The sequence below is a fragment of the Oncorhynchus kisutch genome, linkage group LG21, assembly GCF_002021735.2.
Source record: "Oncorhynchus kisutch isolate 150728-3 linkage group LG21, Okis_V2, whole genome shotgun sequence".
Lineage (NCBI taxonomy): Eukaryota > Metazoa > Chordata > Actinopteri > Salmoniformes > Salmonidae > Oncorhynchus > Oncorhynchus kisutch.
The window spans coordinates 11352078-11364026 of record NC_034194.2 but is presented as its reverse complement, the minus strand read 5'-3'; the positions used below and the strand labels follow the sequence as shown (position 1 = coordinate 11364026).

The window sequence follows — 11949 nt, the reverse complement described above, 5'->3', positions numbered from 1 at the left end:
GTGGCGGCATTTGCTGTACTGCCTCCACCGTCTTGGGGTCTGGCTTCAGGCCTTAAGCTGTCAAAATATGTCCCATAAATGTAATACTTGTGAACCTGAGCTTAACTTTGCCTTTATCTGCACACTTTAGAAATTGCATACAACCCCATGTGCTGGGCATTTGGCTCTTGCGTGTGTTGATCCACAGTACATGCACCATCTTTAGTATTTTTCCATCTTGCATCACTGTCCGATGAATGTTTCCATTTTTTATCAACATGGTCTCTGTATTTGTTCTGAGTGGCATAATTTACAGATTCTGCCTGTTCAGGGACAGTGTTGATCTTTTTTAATTGGATCTGCATCTGTTCGCTTGCTTTGCATATATCTATGGCTTTAGACAGTGTAAGTTGTGGTTCGCACAGCATACTTGCTCTTACTCTGTTATCTCTACACCCAATCACAAGTCTGTCTCTGATCATTTTGTCTGTCATTGATTATAAATAACATGAATCAAACAATTGACGCAGCCTCATAACATACCTTTACCAGACGTCTCTGCTTGAGTTTGTTCACGTGTTAAAAATAAATCTTTCATAAATCACATTACGACTGGGTTCAAAATGTCTTTGTAAAACGTCAAGGATATTCTTTGAAGCATATGGCACTCTCTTAAGCAGTGTTGCCACTCACACATGCAGGTCTTTTTTTTAATCAGGTATTTTTAAAATGTTATCTAAGCCCGTAGTGATTTCATAATTCTTCCACTGATCACAGAAAAACTATTTGACTGAGAGACATTGCAGGCTCTTTGTCCTCGCTCAGCTGTCCCACTTGCGTTTATTCGACAGCGATTACATTGTCCACATACCGTATCCTATTTTCCATATTCATACCACTTCTAACACCATGTTATTATGTATATGGGAATAACTCATGTCAGAGAGTGTGGTAAAAATGTTAGCATAATCCTCAGGTATTATAAATTACAGGTCACACATCCTAATCAGATACTCATAATGCACCTGTTTATATATCCTAGATAGGTGCCCCACTAGCGCCATCTCTGGGTTGGCATTATGCCCATTATCTTAACAACTATGTTACCTCTACCAGCGACAACTATTAACGTGTACTATGTTACCTCTACCAGCTGAGTCCAGGTTGGATTATTGATGTTTCTAAATGTTGAAACAGAGCTTCGGGATTGTAGTTTACATGGTCCCATCAGTAAAGGGTGTTTATAGCTGAGAACCTTTGTGATTTGCATAATGCCTTGTTTAATGCCTTGGGTTCTCGAGAGCAAGGGCACGACGTTATTGCGCTGGCGGCTTGCAAGAAAAGCCGTTCCACCACTTCTAGGAAATCTAATCGGTGCTATTCTGCAGTAAAATCCTCGTATTTTATTTGTCGGATATTCTCGTTGGAGAATTGCATTTTTTACACTTTGAGTGGCTAAAAGCATGTGAAAAGCATTCTTCTCTTTTTAAGGACACTCGAAGGACGTATTTATGACTGGGTTTCTTCTCGCTTCCTCTCCAGATTTTTGATTTTCATTGTGTTTACATAAGTCTGGCCACTTGACAGTAACATCGGTCGCCTAGGGTGGCTACAGGCAGTTATTTTTTTTTTTTACGCAATGGAAGTATTATTCAAACAATTGAGGCAATGATGTTTCTTTTCTCAGACAAAGTGGCATATCTGATCAAATTCAGGAGGATGCAAGGCCGAAGAGGAAACGTAATTTAAAAAGTAGGCTATGTTTTTATTATTTGAATAAACGATCATCCGGATGTTTATTCTTCTTATCCCACTAACCTGAGTAGTGGAAATGTATTGTTCAGTAACGGAACTTTTCTTGCTCTGACAGCATTGCATCACCTCTGTGGCAAAGGAGTATCTCTGGAACAAGCACGGAGCACATCTTTACCCCCCATTTATCAGCTGCCCCTTGATTCTTTGTATTGTTGTAAAAGGTGCACTGTTTACAGATGTATCTCGGACTTGATGAGCCCGTGCGGGAATGCCAGTATAATCAGATCTGCACGCGCAACTCGTTACCTATGGAGACCTTAGGGCACAAAAAGAAGAAGATTCCCCGAAGGAAGTGGCAGGTCTTTCCCGGTCGAAATAGATTCTACTGTAATGGAAGGGTCATGATGGCGAGGCAGACCGGGGTCTTCTACCTAACCCTAGTCCTGATCATGGTCACCAGCGGGCTTTTCTTCGCGTTCGAGTAAGTTTAAATTACACACTACAGTTGCTCATGCAAGACCTTAACGTAATTCACTGGTGATGCACTGAGCACATTTGTGAGCAAGGGGTGGGCTATGTAACCGCAGTCAATTAGTTTTTAATATATCATATTATATTCGGAGTTCATTCGTCAATAGCTCTCAGATGCAAGGTCCTAGGATGATGATAATTATATAACTAGAATCAGATGATGGTAGAGAGCAAGGTACACCATTTATTTTTACCGATGGTCGAACTCTTCCATTAACAGAGCCGAAAAGGAGGCGATATGCAATTTCTGGCGCTCAGGTGCTTTAGGGGCCATCGTAAAAGTGCAATATCGGTTGCATTCCCATTCAAGAGGGTTAGCCCTATATCAACATTACACATTGCGTAGTGCCTTGAGTCGCTAAAGGGCCCAAAATGTTTATTAGTTACCTCTAACTACTAAGGGTGCTATATTCTATCTATCTATCTATCTATCTATCTATCTATCTATCTATCTATCTATCTATCTATCTATCTATCTATCTATCTATCTATCTATCTATCTATCTATCTATCTATCTATCTATCTATCTATCTATCTATCTATCTATCTATCTATCTATCTATCTATCTATCTACAAAGATACCAGGTGAAATGCAGATGTAAAGCCACATAATGTGAGGTCACTTACCCCCACCCATCCATGCTACATTCATTACAATTCCAGTTCACCACCCTGATTTTCACCTGAACTTTTCCTGATATTTTCAATAGCTCACTGTCCATATGAGTTACAGATATACAGACAAGTATGTTGGGTTCCTTGATATCTTATCAAAGGTACACCTCACAATTGATTCTCCAAAAATGTTCGCCTAGTACATCTGTGGTTATTAATTAACGTACAGATCTAATTTTCAATAGCTTCCAGTCCAAATGACATAGAGTGCCTTTGGGAAGTATTCAGACCCATTGACCTTTTCCACATTTTCTTATGTTACAGCCTTATTCTAAAATGGATCAAATAAAATAAAAATCTTCAGCAATCTACAAACTATACCCCATAATGACAAAGCAAAAACAGGTTTTTAGATTTTTTTTTCAAATGTATTAAAAGTAAAAACAGAAATACCTTATTTACATACAGTACCAGTGAAAAGTTTGGACCCACCTACTAATTTTCTTTATTTTGACTATTTTCTACATTGTAGAATAATAGTGAAAACATCAAAACTATGAAATAACACATGGAATCAATCATGTGGTAACCAAAAAAGTGTTAAACAAATCCAAATATATTTAAGATTTTAGATTCTTCAAAGTAGCCGCCCTTTGCCTTGATGACAGTTTTGCACACTCTTGGCATTCTCTCAACCAGATTCACCTGGAATGTTTTTCCAACCATCTTGAGGGAGTTCCCACATATGCTGAGCACTTGTTGGCTTCTTTTCCTTCACCCTGCGGTCCAACTCATCCCAAACCATCTCAATTGGATTGAGGTCGGGTGATTGTGGAGGCCATGTCATCTGATGCAGCACTCCATCACTCTCCTTGGTAAAATAGCCCTTACACAGCCTGGAGGTGTGTTGGGTCATTGTCCTGTTTAAAAACAAATGATAGTACCACTAAGCGCAAACCAGATTGGATGGCGTATCGCTGCAGAATGCTGTGGTAGCCAAGCTGGTGAAGTGTGCGTTGAATTCTAAACAAATCACAGACAGTGTCACTAGCAAAGCACCCCCACACCTCCTCCATGCTTCACGGTGGGAACCACACATGTGGAGATCATCCGTTTACCTGCTCTGTGTCTCTCAAAGACACGGACGTTGGAACCAACAATCTCAAATTTGGACTCATCAGACCAAAGGACAGATTTCCACTGGTCATAATGTCTATTGCTTGTGTTTCTTGGCCCAAGCAAGTCTCTTTTTCTCATTGGTGTCCTTTAGTAGTGTTTTTTTTGCAGCAGCAATTCGACCATGGAGACATTTTTCACGCAGTCTCCTCTGAACACTTGATGTTGAGATGTGTCTGTTACTTGAACTCTGAAGCATTTATTTGGGCTGCAATTTCTGAAGCTGGTAACTCTAATGAACCTATCCTCTAAAGCAGAGGTAACTCTTGGTCTTCCTTTCCTGTGGCGTCATAGCGCTTGATGGTTTTTTGCGACTGAACTTGAAGAAACTTTCAAAGTTCTTGAAATTTTCCTGGATTGACTGACCTTCATGTCTTAAAGCAATGATGGGCTGTAATTTCTTTTTGCTTACTTGAGCTGTTCTTCCCATAATATGGACTTGGTATTTTACCAAATAGGGCTATCGTCTGTATACCACCCCTACATTGTCACAACACAACTGATTGGCTCAAACGCATTAAGAAAGAAAGAAATTACACAAATTAACTTTTAACAAGGCACAACTGAAATGTATTCCTGGTGACCACCACATGAAACTAGTTGAGAGAATGCCAAGAAAGCTGTCATCAAGGCAAAGGGTGGTTACTATGAAGAACCTGAAATATAAAATATGTTTTGATTTGTTTAACACCTTTTTGGTTACTTCATGATTCCATATGTGTTATTTCATCATTTTGATGTATTCACTATTATTCTACAATGTTGAAAATGGTAAAAATAAAGAAAAGCCCTGGAATGAGTAGGTGTGTCCAAATTTTTGACTGGTACTGTACATATTCAGACCCTTTGCTATGAGACTCAAAATTGAGCACAGGTGCATCCTGTTTCCATTGATCATCCTTGAGATGTTTCTACAACTTGATTGGAGTCCACCAGTGGTAAATTCAATTGATTGGACAAAATTAGGAAAGGCACACACCTGTCTATATAAGTTCCCACAGTTGACAGTGCATGTCAGAGCAAAAACCAAGCCAGGATTGTGTCGAGGCACAGATCTGGGTAAGGGTACCAAAACATTTCTGCAGCATTGAAGGTCCCCAAGAACACAGGAGCCTCCATCATTCTTAAATGGAAGAAGTTTGTAACCACCAAGACTCTTCCTAGAGCCGGCCGGCCGGCCAACCAAACTGAGCAATCGGGTGAGGAGGGCCTGGGTCACAGAGGTGACCAAGAACCCGGTGGTTACTCTGACAGAGCTCCAGAGTTCCTCTGTGGAGATGGGAGAACCTTCCAGAAGGACAACCATCTCTGCAGCACTCCACCAATCAGGCCTTTATTGTAGAGTGGCCAGACGGAAGCCACTCCTCAGTAAAAGGCACATGATAGCCCGCTTGGAGTTTGCCAAAAGGCACCTAAAGACTCTCAGATCATAAGAAACAAGATTGTCTGGTGTGATGAAACCAATATTGAACTCTTTGGACTGAATGCCAAGCATCTGGAGGAAATCTGACACCATCCCTACGGTGAAGCATGGTAGAGGCAGCATCATGCTGTGGGTATGTTTTTCAGCGACAGGGACTGGGAGACTAGTCAGGATCGAGGCAAAGATTAACGGAGCAAAGTACAGAGAGATCCTTGATGAACACCTGCTCCAGAGTGCTCAGAGTGGGACATTGGAAATTGAACTGGGAATATGGCTCATTGGAAATATGACTGGGAATATGGCTGAATACAGACAGTGTAGTTATTCCCTCCGTAAGGCAATCAAACAAGAATGTCGGTATAGGGACAGTGGAATAGCAATTCAACAGCTCAGACACGAGACATATGTGGTGACCGACGTCTTTCTTCCAGACAAACTACACACCTTCTTTGCCCGCTTTGGGGTTAATACAGTGCCACCGCACAGCCCGCTACCAAGGACTGCTATGCACTAATCCCAGGGCTGCCCCCTTTTTTGTAGAAACGTGAGAAAAACATTTAAACGTGTTAAGCCTCACAAGGCTGGGCCGGCATCCCATGCCACGTCCTCAGAGCGTGCGCAGACCAGCTGGCTGGTGTGTTTACAGACTTATTCAATCTTTCCCTATCCCAGTCTTCTGTCCCCACATGCTTCATGATGGCCACCATTGTTCCCATACCCAAGAAGGCAAAGGTAACGGAACTAAATTACTATTGCCCCATAGCACTCACTTCTGTCATCAGGATGTGCTTTGAGAGACTAGTCAAGGATCATATCACCTCCACCTTACCTGCCACGCTAGACCCACTTTAATTTGCATACCACCCCAATAAGGTCCACAGACGATGCAATCGCCATCACACTGCACACTGCCCTATCCCATCTGGACAAGAGGAATACCTATGTAAGAATGCTGTTTATTGACTACAGCTGAGCATTCAACACCATAGTACCCACCAAGCTCATCATCAAGCTGGAGGCCCTGGGTCTCAACCCCAGCCTGTGTATTGGGTCCTGGACTTCCTGACAGGCTGCCCCAGGTGGTGAAGTTAGGAAACAACATCTCCACTTTGCTGATCCTCAACACTGGGGCACCACAAGGGTGCGTGCTCAGGCCCCTCCTGTACTCCCTATTCACCCATAACTGCGTGGCCATGCATGCCTCCAATTCAGTCATCAAGTTTGCAGACGACACAACAGTAGTGGGCTTGAATACCAACAACAACGAGACAGCCTACAGGGAGCAGGTGTGAGCACTCGGAGTGTGGTGTCAGGAAAACAACCTGTCACTCAACGTCAACAAAACAAAGGAGATGATCGTGGACTTCATGAAACAGCTGAGGGAACACCCCCCTATCCACATCGAAGGGACAGCAGTGGAAAAGGAGGAACATTTTAAGTTCCTCGACGTACACATCACGGACAAACTGAAATGGTCCACCCACACAGACAGCGTGGTGAAGAAGGCGCAACAGCGCCTCTTCAACCACAGGATTCTGAAGAAAAACCCTCACAAACTTTTACAGCTGCACAATTGAGAGCATCCTGTCGGTCTGTATCACCGCCTGGTACAGAAACTGCATCGCCGACAACCGCAAGGCTCTCCAGAGGGTGGTGTAGTCTGCACAACGCATCTCCGGGGGGAAACTACCTGCCCTCCAGGACACCTACACCACCCGATGTCACAGGAAGGCCAAAAATATCATCAAGGACAACAACCACACGAGCCACCGCCTGTCCACCCCGCTACCATCCAGAAGGCGAGGTCAGTACAGGCGCATCAAAGCTGGGACTGAGAGACTGAAAAACAGCTTCTATCTCAAGGCCATCAGACTGTTAAACAGCCATCACTAACACAGAGAGGCTGCTTGCCTCCATACAGACTTGAAATCATTAGCCACTTTAATAAATGGATCACTAGTCACTTTAATAATGCCGCTTTAATAATGTTTACATATCTTGCATTTCTCATCTCATATGTGTAAACTGTATTTTATACCATCTATTGCATCTTTCCTATGCCGCTCGCTCATCGCTCATCCATATATTTATATGTACAGTTGAAGTCAGAAGTTTACATACACTTAGGTTGGAATCATTAAAACTAGTTTTTCAACCACTCCACACATTTCTTGTTAACAAACTATAGTTTTGGCAAGTCGGTTAGGACATCTACTTTGTGCATGACACAAGTAATCTTTCTAACAATTGTTTACAGAATAATAATTTCACTTATAATTCACTGTATCACAATTCCAGTGGGTCAGAAGTTTACATAGAATAAGATGACTGTACCTTTAAACAGCTTGGAACACTCCTGAAAATGATGTCATGGCTTTAGAAGATTTAGTAGATGTGTACCTGTGGATGTATATCAAGGCCTACCTTCAAACTCAGTGCCTCTTTGCTTGACATCATGGGAAAATCAAAAGAAATCAGCCAAGGCCTCAGAAAAAAAATTGTAGACATCCAGAAGTCTGGTTCATCCTTGGGAGCAATTTCCAAACACCTGTACAAACAATAGTATGCAAGTATAAACACCATGGGACCATGCAGCCGTCATAACGCTCAGGAAGGAGACGCGTTCTGTCTCCTAGAGATGAATGTACTTTGGTGCCGAAAAGTGCAAATCAATCCCAGAACAAGAGCAAAGGACCTTGTGAAGATGCTGGAGGAAACGGGTACAAAAGTATCTATATCCACAGTAAAACGAGTCCTATATCGACATAACCTGAAAAGCCGCTCAGCAAGGAAGAAGGCACTGCTCCAAAACCACCACTAAAAAGCCAGACTACGGTTTGCAACTTTATATGGGGACAAAGATCGTACTTTCCTGAGAAATGTCCTCTGGTCTGATGAAACAAAAATAGGACTGTTTGGCCATAATGACTATCGTTATGTTTGGAGGAAAAAGGGGGAGGCTTGCAAGCTGAAGAACACCATCCCAACCGCGTAGCATGGGAGTGGCAGCATCATGTTGTGGGGGTGCTTTGCTGCAGGAGGGACTGGTGCACTTCACAAAATAGATGGCATATTGAGGGAGGAAAATTATGTGAATATATTGAGGCAACATCTCAAGGCATCCGTCAGGAAGTTGAAGCTTGGTTGCAAATGGGTCTTCCAAATGGACAATGACCCCAAGCATACTTCCAAAGGTGTGGCAAAATGGCTTAAGGACAACAAAGTCAAGGTATTGGAGTGTCCATCACAAAGCCCTGACCTCAATGCTATAGAAAATTTGTGGGCAGAACTGAAAAAGCATGTGCGAACAAGGAGGCCTACAAACCTGACACAGTTACACCAGCTCTATCAGGAGGAATGGGCCAAAATTCAGTGCCCGCTTGGAGTACATGTCCTGGTAATCCGTCTGGCCCTGCAACCTTGTGAATGTTGACCTGTTTAAAGGTCTTACTCACATCGGCTACAGAGAGCCTGATCACACAGTCGTCCGGAACAGCTGATGCTCTCATGCATGCTTCAGTGTTACTTGCCTCGAAGCAAGCATAGAAGTTATTTAACTTTTTGACATTGTTTTACTTTTAATTATTTCAATCAATAGTGAGCTCACCCGTGATGTGATGAATTGTAAATAGTAATTGCTATTAGGTAATTCATATTATGGTTTCTGTCAGCCGAGAGCTATCTAAATAGGACCGTTTGTGTTACGTCAATCTTTCCTCAGTTGGCGCTAGGACTAACGTTGCCTATATTTTCCGGTTTGGATGATTGTGTTATGCAGTCGCTACTTCTGCGAATGTCTAAACAGGGATCACTGTAGATTGTTCACATCCGTGTGTTGGTACTTGTCAAAGGGTTAAACCAACTTTGTTTTCCCCACAACAATTTACTTTTAAAATATGAACTTGTTTATTTTTTATGGATTTTATGTGAAAAAATACATGCTCAAAAAACACAAGTAGGCCTATGCTCTTTCTCACTTTACTATAGCCTACTTGTATGACCCAGAGAGCTAAAATCACTGGGAGCAAAGTCACTCATGTCCCTAATTCATGATACACCAAAAATAATTCCCAATTTAAAGTTTCTAAATAAATACTTAATGTCATAATTATGAATGTTCATGTAACACATACGCAGGGAGTCAGGGAGCAGGTTCAGAAGGTGATTTTAATAATAAGAAACATGAAGATAATCAAAATTGTAGCGTGCTGAACGTAAACAAAACTACTACTGTCTGAAGACTGAGGCTAATGAGGGCTAAATAAAGGGAGAATAATCAGGTTGATGATGAAGTCCAGGTGTGCGCAACAATGGGGAGCAGGTGTGCACAATGATGGTTGCCAGGTGTGCGTAATGTGGGTTGCCAGGACCGGTGCTTAGTTGACCGGCGACGTCGAGCGCCGGAGCAGGCGAGCATGATTAGACATGACAGTACCCCTCCTGACGTACGGCTACAGCCGCAGGGTAACGCTGACCAGGGGGACGGCCCCGGTGGCGAGGAGTGGGCTGGTCCGGACCGCGGAGGTGGAAATCGCAGGCAATGTTGGGATCCAGGATGTCTTCCACCGGGACCCAACAGCGCTCCTCTGGACCGTACCCCTCCCAGTCCACCAGGTACTGGATCCGACCCCCACGACGTCAGGAGTCCAGGAGGGACCTGACAGCATAGGCGGGGCTCCCATCAATATCCAGGGGAGGTGGAAGGGTGTCGCGGAGGACGGCACCAGCCAGTGGACCAAACCTCCTCTACGTACCTGAACCACTCGTCCACCGCAGGAGTTTCGGTCTGGCTTGGGGTCCATGGAGCCAGGGCTGGCTGATATCCCAGGACACACTGGAAGGGGGTCAGCCCGGTGGAGGAGTGACGCTGTGAATTCTGGCCGTACTCTGCCCAGGGAAGGAACTGGCCCATTCCCCCTCGCAGTGACTCCTAAGGAACCTCCCCAGCTCCTGGTTCATCCTCTCTACTTGCCCGTCGGACTGAGGCTGGTACCCGGGTGTGAGGCTTATCGTGACCCCCAGCTTCTCCATGAAGGCTTTCCATACCCGAGACGTGAATCGCCTCCTGGGGACTCAGTCAAGACATACCGGTCTGCATTACAACGGATAGGGGTGCGAGCGTGGTGATGGCCGCTCAAATCAACAAATGGACTGCAATGTTTTGGACATCGTCTGCACTTGGCCAGGCCATTGGTAAGTAACCTTGTCAATTGTGTATATTGAAGTGATTGGTTAGATGAAACTAAATGTGCATTTTTTTATCAACTGATTAAGTTAAATATTACATTTGTATATAACTAAAGGGATTATTGTGATTTTAAAATTGTATTAAAATCTCTTACAACTTACCCCAGCACAAGTTGGAGACAGAGTCGCCTACCAGGTGGGGATCATGTCAAAAGATGGTGCAAAGAGTCCTTGGAGCAGGAGAAAGCCATTTCGCAGGTCTTGACCAGTGACCAGAAGACCCGGCACTTAGCTCCCACCTATACTGATATAGATGTTCTTGAGTCCATCAACCAGATATTGACCCCACTCCTAGAATTCACAGATGCTCTGTCTGGTGAGTCCTATGTCAGTGTGTCTTATCTGAAGCCAGTACTACACCTGTTCAATACAGAGGTCATGAAACCTGATGGTGAAACAGAGCTCACCCAAACCATCAAAAAGATAGTCATGAACTATCTGAATGAGAAATATGATGACCTAGCCACAGATGACCTCCTGGACATAGCCTCGTTGGTTGACCTTCGGTTTAAAACGCATTACATCAAAGAGGAGAAGGTGGGCCACATAAAAGCTGTCTCATAGATGGTCAATGAGGGACATGAAAGCCCAGCACAGGGAGACGTTGCTGCTGCTTCACCACAACTGCCAGCTAAAAAGATAAATTAATTGGGCAGTTTTTTCAAAAGTCCATGCTCCATCACCACAGGTCTTACTGAAATCCAGCTGGTTAGAGAAGTAACTCAGCTGCTACCTTTAGTCTCCTGATGCTGTCAGTGAAACCAATCCACTGAACTGGTGGAAGATCCACCCAAAAAATATTCCCAAAGTCAGCCACCTAGCAAAGCACTACCTGTGCATTCCTGTGACCAGCTCCCCCTCAGAGCGCGCTTTTTAGCACAGGTGGCAACATAGTGACCTGCCATAGGGCAAAAAGCCAGAGATCGTAGACAGACTTGTCTTTCTTGCTTGTAACTTGTAAGACAGCAACTACCCCAACTTCAATTGTGATGTGCCATTAGGCTAACAGTTATAATGCATATTGCCTTGCACTATTGCTGTTCACAACTTGTAAGGGTTTATAGCTTTTTTTAAAGTGGAGTTAATGTTATTTGTGAGTTATTCTACTACTGACAATAAATAAGAAACATTAAAGCGTTTGGTTTGTTCAGGAATTCTTGAGTCTGAAGCAGATATGCACCTTTTAAACATTATTTGATCAATATTGTGCTAATTATCGTT

General features: G+C 43.4%; 1 protein-coding gene and 1 long non-coding RNA gene across 3 annotated transcripts in view; both read left to right on the top strand.

The window, feature by feature from the left end:
• The first annotated feature begins 1047 nt into the window (after positions 1–1047).
• LOC109866695 (probable palmitoyltransferase ZDHHC14) overlaps positions 1048–11949 on the top strand; it is a 47025-nt gene continuing 36123 nt past the window's right edge. The window contains exons 1-2 of one of the 2 annotated variants that reach the window (XM_031800834.1): positions 1108–1731; positions 1850–2215. In XM_031800834.1, the coding sequence (XP_031656694.1) occupies positions 1971–2215 (245 nt within the window). In that variant the 5' untranslated portion in view covers positions 1108–1731; positions 1850–1970. Of the gene's footprint in view, positions 2216–11949 lie in introns of both variants that reach the window. The other variant, XM_031800835.1, reaches the window with a different exon arrangement.
• On the top strand, positions 9047–11867 carry LOC116356235 (uncharacterized). Its single transcript, XR_004204719.1, has 2 exons — positions 9047–10674; positions 10836–11867. It is a non-coding gene; the product is annotated as an uncharacterized LOC116356235 (long non-coding RNA).